The sequence below is a fragment of the Myotis lucifugus genome, unplaced genomic scaffold (genome assembly GCF_000147115.1).
Source record: "Myotis lucifugus unplaced genomic scaffold, Myoluc2.0 scaffold_5, whole genome shotgun sequence".
Taxonomy (NCBI): domain Eukaryota; kingdom Metazoa; phylum Chordata; class Mammalia; order Chiroptera; family Vespertilionidae; genus Myotis; species Myotis lucifugus.
Genome location: NW_005871053.1, coordinates 11,330,284 through 11,347,771, shown reverse-complemented (window position 1 = coordinate 11,347,771; position 17,488 = coordinate 11,330,284). Strand labels below are relative to the sequence as shown.

Genomic DNA, 17,488 nt, shown 5'->3' with positions numbered 1-17,488 from the left:
TACAGCAGACGACTGGGAATGACTGGCCACTATGTCACACACTGACACAGGGGGCAGACGCTCAATGCAGGAGCTGCCCCCTGGTGGTCAGTGCGGCTACACAGGGGGAGTCTGCTCAGCCATAAGCCAGGCTGCCAGCTGCCATTACAGCGGTGGTGGTGGGAGCCTCTCCCACCTCCTCAGCAGCGCTAAGGATATCCGACTGCAGCTTAGACCTGCTCCCTGCTGGCAAGTGGACATCCCCCGAGGCTGCCGGGCTGCCAGAGGGATGTCTGACTGGCAGCTTGGGCCCGATCCCCCAGGGAGCGGGCCTAAGCCAGCAGGTGGACATCCTCCGAGGGGTCCCAGACTGCAAGAGGGCATAGGCCAGGCTGAGGAACACCCCCTTCCCCCAAGTGCACAAATTTTTGTGCACCGGGCCTCTAGTATACTTAATAAAAACCTGGGACAGGAGCACAAAATACCATTCTAAAACCTGGCTCTGGGCTAAAGACCCAGAAAGTCAAGAAGGCACTACTCTGAAATTATTAGACTAGGAGGGTGGGCACAAAGGAAGTAAGAGGGAGAGGGAAAACAAAATCATCCTCTTCCTCAGTGAGTCTGCCAACTACATCTCAAAACACATAAAGGAATTTATGGCAAAGAAAGACAACCCACTGAAACAACAAATGAAGCATAAATTCATTAGAAATAAAATTAATTGCATGAAACAGTCTGAAGTGGTAAAAGAACTGACTATAAGAAGGAAAATGACTTGGGATAAAATATGTAAAAACTAACTCAAAGCAATCATAAAATTTGGGGAGGGGCAGTGTTCAATGTGTGGTTAAGGCATATATAGGTTAATGTGCTCAAAAATAGGATAGGACTACTGGAAAACTTAGAGTTAAGCAAACATGTTAAACATGTAGGGTAATTACTAAAATGATAGAAAAACCATGTCTAGTTTCTAAACCAAGAGAAGGAAAAAAGGGTTTGTAGAAAACTTTATCAATTCAACAGAAGGCAGGAAATAAGACATACAGAATTAGAGGGAAAGGTGGTAAAAAAGAGATTTCTACCCATCTGTGCTTTTGAATTATCAAGCAGTCAGTTTTCCCCAAGATTTCTAGTCCCCAAGCCGTGATGTTTAACAGCTGGCTGGGTAGAGATGGGGAGGCTGATTTGTATTGTTCACTAATTTCCATGGTGCAAATAATCCCACCTTGGCCAATTTCAAGCTACCTATGTAACATCAATCAATTCACAAAATTACTGTAAATATAACAATAATACCCAGGGAGCTTGTGCATGCTGCCTCTAGCACATCACTTTTGTTTAGGATAGACAGGCTTTTCTCCATGGTCTTTATACTACACACAATTTTTAGCAACATTTTAAATAAAAATCTTAAAAAAGATTCTCTGCATTTTATTTGTCTAACTGAGAACATATGGAAATTTATTGGGGAAATGGGAGTTGGTGGCATTCTGTTATTACAGTATTTATCATATGGTGATGGAAGATTGGTAATTTATGATCCTTGCTAGCAAAGCCAGATCAATACAGAGATAAATGTCCTCAGCACAATAGAATTTATATCATCCACATGATAACTGACCACTGTGTCATACATTCAATCATTCATCTCATTATCTGATATAACGAGCGGGAAGTCTAATATGTACGTGATTTATTAATGTGCACTAGACCCATCTAACCCATTACCTGTCCTTGGCAACATAGTATACAGTCGTCTACCTCCAGTAATAGGATCTCACAGAGAGGATCAAACTCCCTTTTAAATGCTAGACATCTTCTGTTGAATTAGAGCAGACCAGAGAAATCTGAGCTAGCATTGCTCCCTCCAGAGAAATCTGAGCTAGCATTGCTCCCTCTCTTCCTTTCACTTCTCCCTTCCTCCCAGACATGGATTCCTACTCTTTCCTTCCTTCCTTCCTTCCTTCCTTCCTTCCTTCCTTCCTTCCTTCCTTCCTTCCTTCCTTCCTTCCTTCCTTCCTTCCTCTTCAGAGCTAAAGCGGCTTATCCTAGAATGTGGTGGGTGGGCAAATGGTCCCCAAAGAGCCTTTCATGTCACTGATTTGCTGCCATGAGTATATTTGGTGACAGACATTTCACCTCACCTATCTATGCATGTGTCACTGAGTTACAGTGGCTTAAAGCTCAGGGCACATCACAGTACCAGAGCAGGGAAGTGCTATGTTCCCTGGAGAGAGAGAACAGGGAAAATGAAAACAGAAAGCTAACCATTTCAAAACATAGAGTTAGTTTACTCACCGTGGGAGTATGAGCTTTCCAACCCCACCCGCTTTTTCCTCAAGCCCCTGGGAACATTTGTTGCCGGAAGTGTCTGTGCTTTGCTTTGCAAGGGTTAATCAGAGGACCTATTATTCAGCAAGGATTAGGGTCTCTGCTGATGCTCTGATGTAATAGATGGAGCGTTTCCTTACTTCATGTTAATGGAGGAGCAGTAGGGACTCCTTGGGCTCTCTTTGGTAGTTGGTGCCTTCACCCATTCCCTTGCTTAAAAAAGAAAAATATTTTATCTTAAGAAAATTTAGTACTTGAAAAAGGCACTGATTGATGTCCCTGGGGGATGAAGGATTCATTTCTTTGTCTAAAATCACAGAGGTGCAGGCTTCCTTGGGTGGCCACTTCCTCAGGAAGAACCATCGCTCCAAAGAGCAACAGAAGCAATCACAGACCTGTGGTTCAATGCCCTTGGACGTCTATTGTTGTTGTTGTTTTGCTCAGAAGTTGGGCAGAGGGATGGCAGGTAAGAGGTATGGTGGTGGTTTGTGTCCTCAGGAACATGAACCAAGGCAGCCAATAACTGTAAAAATCCTGATTTGCATAAGACATTTACAACTACTTATTATCTGACCATATATTCTCCAGGCTTTTGAGTAGTAGTTAGGTTGTTAATAAGAAACTAGCTTAGTTTATTTTCCTCAATTTGGTTTCATGCCATCAATAATATTCATATAACTAGCAATAAGTCAGAGAAGTATTTAGTCAATTTCAGTCTTTACCAATGGAACACACAGTAAGGGAAAGGGCAGACACCATACTAGTAAGATGATTGAAGCTCTAGGTCATTATCTTTCCTCTTAATGTAATCCTCCTCCCACCTCTACCACGTACTACAGCCTGAAATTTTAGTTGGAGCCGTTATTGTCATCACTAAGAGGCAAATTTGCCCTCTTGTTTCCATGCCACTTGTGTGATGCTTCAGTCCTCTTCCAGCCCCTGCCTGTGGGATTAAATTGCTCCCTCCTTTGAGTTGCTTTTGATTCATGGACTAACTTTTTCAGCAATCTTTTCATTCTTTACAATGAACAGCACCTGGTAGCTTGGCACTCACCTTTTTTATCTTGATGGGTGCCAGCATTTGGGCACTACATTCACCATGTCAGGAATTAAGGGACCTGACTATAAAAATTTACCAAGTCGCTGATAAATTTAGGTATGGATTAATATCAGAGAGCTCTTTGTCCCAATATGCCAAGGTTGGGGGTTCAATCCCCAGTCAGGGCACATATAAGAATCAACCGATGAATGCATAAATACATGAGACAACACATCAAAGTTTCTCTCTTTCTCTCTTCCCCGTTCTCTTTCTCAAATCAATTTTTTTTTTTTTACAAAATAGCTCTTATGCAATGATGTGTTATTGGGTAATTTATAATTTTTAAAAAAGATCAGAGTTCTGTGCCTTCTTGCATTGACCACCCAGGGAGAATTTTGTTTTTTACTCAATGGTACTTTGATAGAAGGTATCAGTTGGCCTTGAAGAGTGTTATAAAAAACAGCCCTCTGAAATTCATGGCCATGTTTACTGCAGCGAAATAGTATTCATCACATTACATGGCGTTATTTCTATGAAAACTCAGGAAAACTATATATCTCTAGTCTCCTTACCAGTCAGTAACATCATCATCATCATCATCATTATAGTTCTCTAAGCAGCTGGTCTGTTTCTATATAATGAATTTTAAGAAATACTATAAAAGAGACTACCTTTTCCCATTCACATTGGCTGCTGGAGAGCCCAGAGCCCAATTTGTAGCCACCTGTAACAAAGTAATTTATTTTGTATTTTAATTGCTATTTTTGTTTCCTAATTTCCTATCTTTCACTTTTCTCTTCTACTTTTAATTATTTTTTATCTTGCCGTATTGTTTTTACATAAAAACATATTGCAAGGTATCTTTCTCAAACAAGATGAAGCATTAAAAATCAATTGCATACACTGGTGGTAGGAATATAAAATGATGCAGCTACTTTGAAAAACAGTCTTATAGTTCCTCAAAAGATTAAATATAAAGTTACCATATGACCCAGCATTCTACTCTTAGTTGTATGTACTGAGGGTTAATGAAAACATATGTCCACATAAAAACTTGTGCACAAATGTTCATAGCATTATTCATAATAGCTTAAAAGTGGAAACAACCCACCCTGGCCAGTGTTGCTCAGTTGGTTGAGTGTCAGCCCATGTACCAAGAGGTCACCCGTTTAACTCCCATTCAGGGCAGATGCCTGGGTTGCTGGCTCTATCCGCAGTAGGGTGCATGCAGGAGGCGGCCGATCAATGATTCTCTCTCATCATTGATGTTTCTTCTCTCTCTCCCTCTTCCTTCCTCTCTGAAATCAATAAAAAAATTTAACATATATCTATATCATCTATATCTATATCTATATCTATATCTATATCTATATCTATATCTATATCTATCTATATCTATATCTAAAAGTGACTATTACCACACACAGGACATGGATCAGCACTGATTGTGTGTTTGTACGTGTGTGTGTGGTGAGTTGGGGAATAATACCACACTTACACATATGAAATATTTAGAGAACTAGGTGGGATTGAATTTATTGATTCATTCAAACACTTACTAGGTTGAAAAGTGTAAGCCTTAGAATAGCTTACAGATGAAGTACACAATTCTAGTTAGGAGATGACACTAGGGTCTTAAAGGAAGAAAGGGATATTGCCAGAGTGTAGGGAAAGAGCATTCCAAGTAGAGAGAGTACAGTAGGAATGGAAGTTTCTTATGGACGCATATAATATCTTTTGTTTGTTTTGGGGTAGTCCTGGGCATGGATTGGTTCATTTCTCACAGAGGATGGCTGGTACTGTCCATTGCTTATCCTTATATGGAAAAAATGCATACAAATGAGAATTATGGATTTGATTCTGGGCAGCATGGCAAGTAGGATCAAGGGAAGGATTAGAATTCATATATCCTCGAGCGCGACACCCAGACTAAGAAGCAGACCATAACTGTTTGTCAAAATGGAAATTGATTTTAGAATCAAAGAAATTAGCTAGATATTCAAAAACAGGAGCGCCCAAAGGCTTGAACTAAAAAATGCTTTTGCTGAATTGTCAGACTCCAAAAGTCCTGCTTCACCCAGAACTATGAAAGTTCTCATCAGGTCATCTATCAAAGAGCAATTTTGTCCTCAGTGGTAGGAAAAGGAGCTCACTAGTGGGCACCGTACTTTCAAGTCTAACTCAAGGAGCCATCGCACAGTTCTTTTGACAGCACTCATCCTGCTTGGAAGACACAGCTGTTTTTCTCCAATGGGCTGACTGTATCCCCAACTCGGCACAGTGGCTGGCCCTATGGGTGGCATTTATTAGGTGCTCACTGTGTATCAGGCACTGTATAAATGGATTATTGCATTTGCTCCCCACAATGATATTATTTTACAAGTGAGGAAACTGAGGCCCAGAGAATTGAATTCACTTGTATATCACAAATCTATAAGAGGTAGAGTTAGATTTGGCAATTAAGTATATTGTTATTTAAATAAATCAACAGACTATTTGAAATATTTAAGATGAATAACAATCCTATCCTATATAATAAAAGCCTAATATGCTAAGTATCCCACCGTTCCTTTGACCATTTGACCAGTCGCTATGACACACACTGACCACCAGGGAAGACACTCCGACTGGTATTTTAGCTTGCTGCTGGGGTCTGGCTGATCAGGACTGGGCAAGACAGGGCAGACACACCCTGGAGCCCTCCCATAGTCCCTCCCCACCGGCCAATCTTCCTCAGTCCCTCCCCGGCCTCTAAAATATTTCTTCTAATTAATTTCCTTTCAATGTGCATCAATCCGTGCACTGGGCCTCTAGTCTACACTAATAAAAGACAAAGATGCTAATTGACCATACCTTCTCTACTCCCTAAGCCATGCCCACCAGCCAATCAGAGTGACTATATGCAAATTAACCCAACCAAGATGGCGGCCGGCAGCCACAGAGCTGGAGCAAGCAGGAGGCTTGGTTGCCCCGGTGATGGAGGAAGCCAAGCTTCCCTCCTGCCCTGAGCCAGCTGTGGCATCCGCTCATGGCAACAAAGTTTATAGAAGACAAATAAATCCCAGATACCTGCTTCCAGCCAGCCCCCACTGGGAGCTTGGGTGGCTGCGGGTTGTGGCCAGCCTGCAAACAGCCATCAGCCCCTCACCCAGGCTGGCCACATCCTCATGGGGTGAGGGTCACCGGTGGGGGGCTTAGCCAGCCTGCAAACGGCCCTCAGCCTCTCACCCAAACTGGCCAGGCACCCCAGCAGGACCCCCCACCCTGAAGGGGCTGTGGCCAGCCTGAAAACGGCCCTCAGCCCCTCACCCAGGCTGGCCAGGCACCCCAGTGGGGACCCCCACACTGAAGGGGCTGTGGCCAGCCTGCAAACAGCCATCAGCCCCTCACCCAGGCTGGCCAGGCACTCCTATATAATAAAAGGGCAATATGCAAATTGATCCTAACAGCAGAATGACTGGGAATGACTGGTCACTATGACACACACTGACCACCAGGGGGCAGATGCTCAATGCAGGAGCTGCCCCCTGGTGGTCAGTGCGCTCCCACAGGGGGAGCTCTGCTCAGCCACAAGCCAGGCTGACGGCTGCCAGCACAGTGGTGGTGGTGGGAGCCTCTCCCGCCTCCTCAGCAGTGCTAAGGATGTCCGACTGCAGCTTAGACCTGTTCCCCACTGGCAAGTGGACATCCCCCGAGGCTCCCGGGCTGTCAGAGGGATGTCTGACTGCCAGCTTAGGCCCAATCCCCCGGGGAGCGGGCCTAAGCCAGCAGGTGGTCATCCCCCGAGGGTCCCAGACTGCGAGAGGGCACAGGTCGGGCTGAGGGACCCCCCGAGTGCACAAATTTTTGTACACCAGGCCTCTAGTTTAAATATAATATGACATAATCTATAATTATACATTATATGTATTATAGGAATCTATATTATATTAATAATGAACATAAAGATTAATATTTTTAACCAATGGATTTGCCAACATCTAGATTATTTGGCCCCGACTACCCACATTTTCCATAACCATTTCCTCCTGGCTTCAGTCATCAGTTCCCTTTTTGATTGCTCCTTATCTTCCTGGGCTGCTTCACACAAATATTTCCTTAATTTCCACCTGAAGTAGAGCTCTAAAGGAAGCTCAGGCCCGTGTCTGCTTTGCTGAGTCTAGGGTTGACCAATGGCCAACTTCAGCCCCTCACAGAGGCCCAAGAGGCAGTGTTTTGGCTGCTGCAGGGGACTCAGTGGTACCTGCAGCGTCAGCCAGTGCCCAGATCCATGGGAACCGGCAGCACAGCAGCCTGAGTGAGGGAGCCATTGCAGGATGCCCATCTCCCAGGGACCAGGCCTTCCACAACTCTTGAACCTCAGGGTGGGATTTGAACACAGATTAACAGTCCAATAAACTAGTTGCTGGGGCTGTTTGATGAAGTAATGGCTCATTTTTTTTCTGGCCCCTTGACTGAACACAGGACGAGAGTTGCGTGGAGAAATATTGGTTTAATTACAAAGTGCTTTTCCCAACCAAGGAAGAGACAGAAAACAAAGAGGAGTGAGAGGGCGGTGACTCGGGGCCACCAGTTCCAGTCCTTAAGTCTGCCTTAGACCTAGGACACGACCATCGGGGTCTTGCCTGGCTTTGGCATGTTCAGTGGAGTGCATGCTCATCCCGTCTTTGCAACTGCCACATACACTTGGAAAGCACAGCTTAGCGGAAGAAAGCCTTGTCAGTAACAATAATAAAACTGCACCTCCACCACCACACCCTCCCGTGGCTTCTCCTCGGACAGCTGTTGTGGTCCCTGAACCCTGTCTTGTCTTCCTCCTTAGCTCTGGCCTGATTCCTCTTGGCCCTTTACCCACTTCACCTCCTTGCTTGGCAGTTTTACTTCTTTTTCCTTCTCCCAGATTGATTCTACCCACTGTCCATGGCATATTCTTCTTCCCTCAGCGCCCCTCCCCTCCCCCCAGCCATGGCCCCCAGCTTGTCCCCAGACAAGCAGTACTGAGGATCTCAAATTTTTGTTACTACGGCACCTTCCCTAAGAACACAAGAAAGTAGTCTGGGTTTTCTAATTGTTTACTGTTGATCACGAGCTCAGAGACATAGGGTAGAGAGGCCCTTGTGTCAGAGGTGGCACAGGTTACCTACTGCAGCTCTCTGCTTGGGGCGGGGGGGAGGGAGGAGGGGGATCCTGTCCTGGGCCCAGTGTTAGCATGGAGGCTCTCCAGCTGCTGTGGTGCTCATTACCTCCGAAGGGAGATTCTGGCCTTTCTGCTGAGATTTTACCTTTTGGCTTCAAACCACCCTACACTTTTTCTCTGGTCTTTTCTTCACCTCCTCGGGGGCTTCTCTGGGTGAGGAAAGTGGGTTCTCCTGAGGCTTTAGGAAATGCCACACGCTTCCCTTTCCGTTTCTTTCCTGGGTTCACTTGAGCTCACTCTGGGCCTTCAGGGCTTTGTCTAAGGTGGGGCTGGCGTGTGACCTTTCTGACCCTGCATCTTGTTCTGTTCGCCCCGTGTCTCCTGCAAGATGGCAGCTGCCCTGCTGTCGGCAGCCCTGCAGTCTCCCTACCTTTGCCACACAGAACCGGCTGCCGTTACCCACTCACACGGAGCCCGAGCTCCCTGTTCCACAGCCCTCTGCCCGCCTTCTCAGGGTGGCTTTTCCCTGTCGTTGAACACTAACCGATAACTGTAGACTCCTGGTTCTCACTTCTGTTTCAGGGTCGGACCCCACTTCCCCACCCCATGTGTGAAGTCAGCGCGCAATTTCAGTTCTCGCCGGTGAGACTTTAAAACACCACCATGTGCAATATTTGTAAACTTAATGAAAACTGAATGCAGTTCAATATTCCACCAAATGGGGAGGTGGTGTTTTGCTACAATGACATATGCGACATCAAGTTTCTCAGCTTGCCTTTGAGGCATTAGTCACCTTGGGGAAATGCCTGTGTTTGTCAGAGTCCTGTCTTCCGAATGGAAATTTCCTTCCGAGACAGAGCACCCTGGGCTCCGACACCTACCCTATAATTAGTGTCCCCTCCGAGGCGTTCTGATGCCCAGGTCCCTTTGTCACTCAGACTCCTGTGTGAGGACGATAGGAACTGCAGAGCCGCGCAGCGCATCACGGGCCGGGAAATGTTTGCTCAGATGACAAACGTTCGGATATTCTGTGCCAGGGGAGACACTTAACAATCTAAGTAGCAAACCCGCAAGACAACACAAAGTATAAAAGACAGAATACTTAAAAGGAAACGAAAAGGGACGTGAAGCCCACGTTTTCGTGTGGTTTGGCCCCAGTGTGTGGAATAAGATTGCTCACCCACCTGCTTTTCTCACAAGTTCACCAGTATTATTAGTTCTTGACTGTCCCACTGCTTGTTATCAAGTGTGCTTTATTCACCAGTAAACAGCCATCGAGGCTCTTGATAAAGAGCTCCTCCTCGCAGGCATCTGATGTTTTGGCGATGAAATGGCAGCCACAGCACAAGGCAGCCGTGTCTCCACAGCACTATTGTTTGGGAGCAGAAAGCACAGGCATCGCCAGCTCCGGAGCCCTGAGCAGAAGCCCGACTTGCTTCTTGCTGAGAAATCCCTCCTTTTTACCTGTTTCTGGCTGAGCCAGGCTGAGACCTCTGCAACAACCTACGTTTAATGTGGTGACACTAATGAATTCTGAGAATTAATCTTCAGTCAAGAAGGCATGATGGAAAGTACTAGAATTTCAAATTAGGTAATGGATTAATTTCTTTCAAGGCTAGAATGTGCTCCATTTTTATCCTAGTGGACTTTTCGATCAAATTCAAACCAAACGGAAATTCAGAGTAAATCCAGGCACTATAGCTCCTGGTAGTTCAAAATGTTTGTTTTGTCTTTTAGTACTAAGATAAATACATCTAAATCCAGATTTTTAAAAATCATCTCTTAAACATATGTTTTTTATTGACTTTGGAGAGAGAGGAAGGGAGAAACATCCATTGGCTGCCTCCTGCACGCCCCCTACTGGGGACTGAGCCTGCAACCCGGGCATGTGCCCTGACCAGGAATTGAACTGGTGACCTCTCAGTGCGTGAGACGACACTCAACCAACTGAGTCACACCATCTAGGGCTAAAAAACAAATGATTTTTTAAAAAAGTATTACTGATGATTTTGGGAAAAAGTAGTCTTCCCTAAATCTAGTCCTTGTTCAGTTCCTTTTTTTCCAGAGCACAAGGCTCTGGGATGAACTGAGCTTGGGCGATATACATCCCCAGTTTGAGACACTGTTTTTCTGCCGAACCAGCAGCTTACAGGTGTCTTAAATGCTGGTGATATTTCGGGGCTCTGAGTGTCTCCCCTCAGCTGAGAGACGACTCTGTACCCCCAAAAGTCTATACCTGATTACTCACAGCACAGCTTCTGAAGATATCATTTGCAGGGCCCTGGTTCCACTGACCAGAAAAGGGTCTGTGGTGAACAAGTTTGGAAACATGGACTTAAACAGAATACAGCTGTTTTCTTTACCCGGTACTTCTAAGAACATTTAACATGCTCACATGCAGTATGCAACTCCAGACTTACCCGGCTTAGAGTATCACCAATGTTTCCCCTACCTTTTGGACCAGTATACTAGTTTCGTTTTTTCAATGGAATGTCTTATGTATCTAGTATGTCACCCAACCCGCCTCACACTGACTGACCCCCACTTCCATACAGAAATCAACATCTTATACATTCTCTTGAAAAACTTTTCAATCCCCAAGTGGGGGTAGGGGGATATACTGCATCTGGGATTTGTCATTCCTGGTTTAATAAGCAATCCCGAAATGAATAAGCATATTATAACTTCCTTAGTGTACCATGTTTGTTCTCCAGATCAGGTTAGAAGATTTTATCATGCTTTTTAAAAGGACAGAGGCTGTCAGAAGTTCTTACAGATCCCAGCAGTCGATTCTATCCTAATCCGCTAAATCCCTGCCTGGTAGGAGAATAAAACAAATAACGAACTGACAGATGTAACTGCATGAGTTTGGGGCACCAAATGGCCAAGTTAAGCATTACAGAACATACCGTAGTGAAGGTTGGTAAAGGAACTAAAGTTCTTAGGCATTTAAAGGAGGCAGCTTAGGAGGTGAAGGTAAATGTTGTGGTGGCCTCCTGAGTTCCTGGCTAGACAGCTGGCCTAGTCAGGCTTCTTGCATTGCTGATCCGGTTTGCCAACCTTGAAATGACTCTACCTCTTCTCCACTAGTCGAGTTCAATTTAGTTCCAAAACTTTCCCAAACCCTAGCTCAGTTCTCACCTGCTTCAGTAAGTCTTCCCTGACCGAAGTCCCCCACTCCCCACATTTTAAACAGTGACACAGATGCAGAACATCTGGTCTTTCATTGCAGGGTGGGAAGGAGTCTCCCATGGGAGTTAGGGAAATGGCCTCATCACTATCAGGACCTGACCATAACTTTCTCCCCTCATAAAAGAGGGTTAAAATAGAAAATCTCTGTCTCCTAGCTCCAAAATCCTGTGCTTTGGGGTGATTCTTTTTTTTAGTGGGCAAAAGTAGGTTTACAGTTTATATGGAAAGTAATACAGTCATTAATAAATAATAATACAAGAATAAACTCTGTGTTTTGAATACTTACAACTGTAAACCTACTTTTGTGCCACCTTGTATATAAGCAAACACTGGCTTCTGCTATTTCCTATGTTTCTCTTGTCCTTCCGTCTTTCCATTAGATTGCAGATCCTTGAGGAAAAGAATCATAATTGTTATGAATTCATTTATTTTGGATAATGCTGGCTGTGTAATATATGTTTACTGAACAAATGAGATGAGATGATTCCAATGCCCTAGTAATGCATGATTTTTAGCCATATCTGCTCCTAAAGTAGAAACTTTCCTCTATTTATCAGTAAAATCATAGTTCCATTTCAATCTGGCTATTTGCTCCCCATGAGAAAGAGCTATGCAAGAGAGTTTTAGAATAAGGTTCTACCTTCAAGGTCTTCATGTCCTTCTCCTAAGAATCCTCCAGTGCCGTTGGATATGTCACAACTCTGCTTAGCATTCTTCCCGTATACACTCAGTTTCATTTTGCTGATCCAGTGGTATGACGTTCTGCCCACTTCGTGCTACTGAGAGAACTCACAAATCCCCTGGATCATTGCTTCCAGCAGGTAATATGCCTACCTTCATTTTTTGAATCTTGAAGAGATAATGGATTCATTTGTTAGTTTCTTCCTTGTCTGATTATCTCACTTTATTATTTAGTCCTCTTTTCTCTCACTCCCTCTGTGTTCTTGAGAGAGATCCTCTCTAAAATACCAAATGATCTTGCAACCTTTTTGGCAACCTTGCTCCCCCACTAGATGCTAAAAATATGAAACAAGATGTAGTACCTTTAATTGCACCCCTAGACTCCAGTAGAGACATATTTTCGTAAGGTTGGGGTATGCCTTTCCGGGTCTCTTGGCAACCCTACCTAAGAAGATGTAATTACTGAAGTACCAAAAGGACCATGTTTTCAGGCCTCACCTGGAACACTGTCCCAAGGCACCTACCCAGAGAAGGAAGGTAGAAGCAGCTGCAGCCCACTTTCCCATTCACGTACTCTGAATTGTCTCTTCGTTGTTACACCTCCCACCTTCAGTCCCAGCCCCCTGAGTTTACTCATTTGAAGTACTGGCACTAGTCAACAGGCAGCTGAGGGTTGCCTTTGTGCTCTTGCTCTTTCTTCCTATTTCAATAGCACTGACTGGCAGTCAGATGAAATAGCTAGTGGAAGAATAAAGGAAGGAAACATTAGGTGAAGAAACCTATTAAGAAACCTCCCTGTGTTTGGAGATAAACATGGGTGTAGGAGGTATGTCTATTTGGTGATGAGACAGATATGATGTGACCCACCCCAAAGCACTGGGCAGGCTTAGCTGTAAGACCCAGGGGTTCCTCGTCTCCTGTCTGACACCCACTGAGGCTCTGGGCGGTGTGCGAAGGCACCACGTCCATCTACAGTGGGAACTCTCAGAGGACACAGACTGTTTATTTCAGGCATTTCTGTACACCCTTCTTCAAGCCAGGAGAATGAGGCCACTCACCTGTATTATGTCACCATATAACTACCATGAGGTTCCTTTTTTCCAGATGCTGAGGGAAACATTAGCAATTATTTTCCTTTCATAGTCATATATACATATCCAAACGAATATACATGGACTCCAAGGAAGATTGCTGGAGAAAAAAACATGAACATAGTATTTTTTTAAAGCATGTGCACTGATTTTTTTTATTTTTGGTAGGAAAAATAATAGGTACTACAAAAGGCCCCTGAACCTTTTCAAGTCAAATGATTGATTTCTTTCCATGGCCAGGCAGCGGTGGCATTTAAGTCGTGCAGGCGACAGAATGGTGATCATCTAGGTTATTTTGGCTTTTCTAGTTGAAAACGCCAGCTCCAATAGATAGAAGCACCCCTGAATCAATTCTAAAATGGAGTGGCTGGGAAATTGACTGAAAATCTTATCAAGACTAGAAGGTGAGGGATGTGAAAGCGGTTTGAAGTGTCAACCACAAAGGTTAAAGCCTTTTGTAAATCCAACAGTTGAGGATTGTCTTGGGGACTCTGCTTAAATGTTTTGAAAAAATGCTCAAGGTGAGGCTGAACTTTTTTACCATTTGTCAGTGTATTTCATTATTTAACATGCGCTGTGTTTTGGATGTTGCCGGCATGTCACTATGGGGTAAACTGGAACCGTTTATTTCATGGAGTGGGCAGAATGGCACCCGGTATTTATCCTAAGCCTCCTATGTGAGCTCAAGACTGATAGTTTACAAGGGCAGCTGGTGAAATTTCTTTCTCCTGTCAAGGGCAGCTAGCTACTCAGAATAGAAATGTGATGGTAATTGGAGGGGTATTCATCAGATTCAATTTCAGTAGAAATTTCCTTGTGTCAAAATCATCTTTAATAACATGAGAGCATACAGCAAAATGTACTACTAGTAAGTCATTGTTTTCTTTGAAAAGGGTATTGAATCTGAAACAGAAAGTGGTTACATGGGTACGGTTTTAACCAATTAACTGCAGAGGAGTTTAAATACAACCCAGTTTTTACCATTTCGAATGGACCTTTTGTTCCCTGTTTGCATAATTTCATTCCAGTTTATCTGAATTATATTGCTGTCACTCCCGTTTTGAGGTTTTTCTGCTTCTTCAGAAGACATTAGCAATCAAGATATTGAACTTTCTCTGTGAAGGTTTCTCTATTTCCTTACAAACTCCTAAATGCATATTCACCACCACCACAGAGTGGACACTTTATGTTAGGATTTGACTTAAATGATAGCATGTCATTTCATATGCTTCCAAAATAAAACATGTAGTCTAGTCAACTTGTCTCCATTGTAAACATTTTTCTGTAATGAAAATTCAGACAGAAAATTCATCCTGACCAATCTCTTTTTTTTCAGTGTTTTGGGTATGTCAAATCAATTGATTGTGTTTTTAATATGTCAAACTAAAATAGACTTCTGATGTTTTCATTAATTCAACTAATAGAGATTTATTTTTTCCTATGTTCCGGTACATATTCATAAAGAAAGAGCTTTGTTAGGTTAGTGATCAGGTTTTATAAATGAACCTTTTCTCCTCCCCTCTCCCATATTCACAGGGGAGCCAGGTGTCTAAGCTTATACTTTGGATTGTTTGTTGATTTTTGCGAACAGGTGTCTTATTAAGGATTTTGAAAAGCGGCCTTCCATCACACATCTCCTCGACCACCCATTTATTCAAGGAGTCCGCGGAAAGGTTTTGTTTCTGCAAAAGCAGCTGGCCAAGGTCCTCCAAGACCAGAAGCATCTAAACCCTGTTGTTAAAACAAGGTATGGTGTCTTCCTGCTTCCTCTCTCTGGTTATTAATAAAAACAGCATGCCATGTATTTTGATTTGCCCAGCACTATTACTGGTAATTATCATATCCCTTCATTTCTGAGCATCTAATTTGCGTGATATTAAGTACTTCATGCCTAATGGACGAGAGCATTAGCGCTTCAGAAATAAGCTGCTCTTTTGTGTTCTTATGGCTAATTTCTCTCAACTGTAGCTGACGTCTCACTGTGCCCTTGTGTTCTAGTTAAAAACCAACAACGTATATATTTATATTTAAGACAAATGTGAATTTTTTTCAAACTAACAAAGGTAACCGTGCGAAAGCAGTCACAGCTGAGATTGTGTGAGGAACCTTTGCTTGGCTGTTGCAGACTGGAGAGCAGAAATGTAAGCTGTTTTGTGATGTTTGGAAAGAGTGCAAGTTAAATGCTGAAGCCCTTTTTTTTTTTTTCAAATGTGCTCAGAGACCATTTTTCTTTAGTTGAAAATTTCTTAGAGGCAAGTTAGTGTTTTAAAATGACCCCCCCCCCCCCCACACACACACTGGGTATTGTTTATGCTATTTGAAACAACTGGGATTCTTCCCCCTCCCTTTTAAAACATTTAAAAAGTAAATGTTTATTTTTCAAGGGCAATTGCATAAAGCAGTCTTCAGTGGTGGTCTCTAGAAATAGATCTTGGTTTCTGTCCAGAGGGTGGCAGAATTTCTCTTAAAAAAGAAATTAAATGCAAATAAAGCTGCTCCCCCAGCTCAGCAATTATTTGGTTTTATAAAACTGGCCAGGGTGCAGATAAGCTCTAATCCATTATTATTAAAAGAACATTCAAAAGATTGGAGGCAACGGAATGAAATATCACAAGTTCTGGAAATATTCACGAATTCTGCAGAGTTGTTTGCAAATCAAACAGCGTCAGAACCCTTGGAGCTGGAGGCGTAGTTTCAAGGTGATTATATCTTACTGACCCTCCCACCTCCTCTACCAGGCTCTCTCTGGGCTAATCAAAACACATTTTTCCCTACTCATTCCCCCTTTCCACTGCCAGTTCTGTTTCTGTGGCTTGCCTACGGGGTAGAGAACACTTAAATTCTTGTGACTTGGTGCCTTTTTGAAGCAGTAGAATTTGTGTTTAAGCCCAGGGGAACTGAAATCCCTTTTCTCCCCTGCTTTTGTTCATGTGCACCAGCCAGCCCCTCAACCACCCACCTACACACACACACACACACACACACCCCACCACTCAAAATGAAGACAAAATAAAATATAAACCAAGCAAAACAAACTCAGCCTTTATTAAGTGCCCTAAGTCGAATCAGGTGTCTGTCTCCTCCTCGTCTCTCTCTCCTGAAATTTGCCGCAGAGCAATTTCTGAGACTTGGTTTGCAAAGTTCTTCTGCTTTCACTTTTTCCTGACTTCGCCTGTTCAGATGTATGTTCTCTCTTTAAAGACTCTTCTGCTTTTACCAAAGACAGTCTGTCTCCAGGCTCTCTCACCCACTTTCTCTCATTTCTCTTTATCTTTGTTAACTCCTTTGATGTTGTCAAAAGCCTCATATGGTGGCAAAGGCTTCTCACAGGGTCTTTGTAATCTTCAGTTTCACTCGGGAGTTGGTGTTTCTTTGAAAGTCACTTTAAAAAAATGCAACCGCACACATAGGTATGGAGACTTTATTCTAAAAGGAAAATTAATTCTAAAGGAAACACAATGCGTGTAACTGACACAGCCTGCCGGGCATCCTGTGCTCTTCCCTTAGCAACTGGCAAGGGGTTGGCTACCTATGCGTTAAGCCCACAGAGAGAAACTCTCACATGTCATCTGATGCTGGTAATTCAATATATTTAAACTTGTGAGTTTCTAAATTGAGATGGGAAAAACCAGAAGAATTGAGGTGAGTGCTTAGATGAGTGAGGCAAATACACAACTCACCATTTTTCTGCACAAATGGTCACAGCAGGCGGCACAATGTGGTGGTGAAAACCACAGCTCCGCCAGGTTTCAATCCCAGCTCAGCCACTTACAGAAAAATTAGTAACATTTTTCTGTTTTGAAGTTTCTTCATCAATAAAATGAGGGTTATTTTGAGGGTTGAGTCAACCCATAAAAAAATACATTAGTATAGGGTTGATGACAGAGTTAGCCCTCACTCAGTGTTAACAGTAGTAGTAGAAGTAGTGCACGTGGCCTATTTAATTCAAAGGCCTCCGTTTCTTTTGGATTTAATCTGTGCAAATTCATCTTTGTTTGCTTACCAAACAACATCATGAAAATAAACAGTACTGAGGTA

General features: G+C 43.4%; 1 protein-coding gene across 1 annotated transcript in view; it reads left to right on the top strand.

Annotated features, from left to right (window-relative positions):
• The window catches only part of MYO3B (myosin IIIB), a 357,063-nt gene that overhangs the window by 121,565 nt on the left and 218,010 nt on the right, over positions 1–17,488 (top strand). Inside the window, exon 10 of the mRNA XM_023743517.1 lies at positions 15,042–15,197. Within this exon, the coding sequence (XP_023599285.1) occupies positions 15,042–15,197 (156 nt within the window). The remainder of the gene's footprint in view (positions 1–15,041; positions 15,198–17,488) is intronic.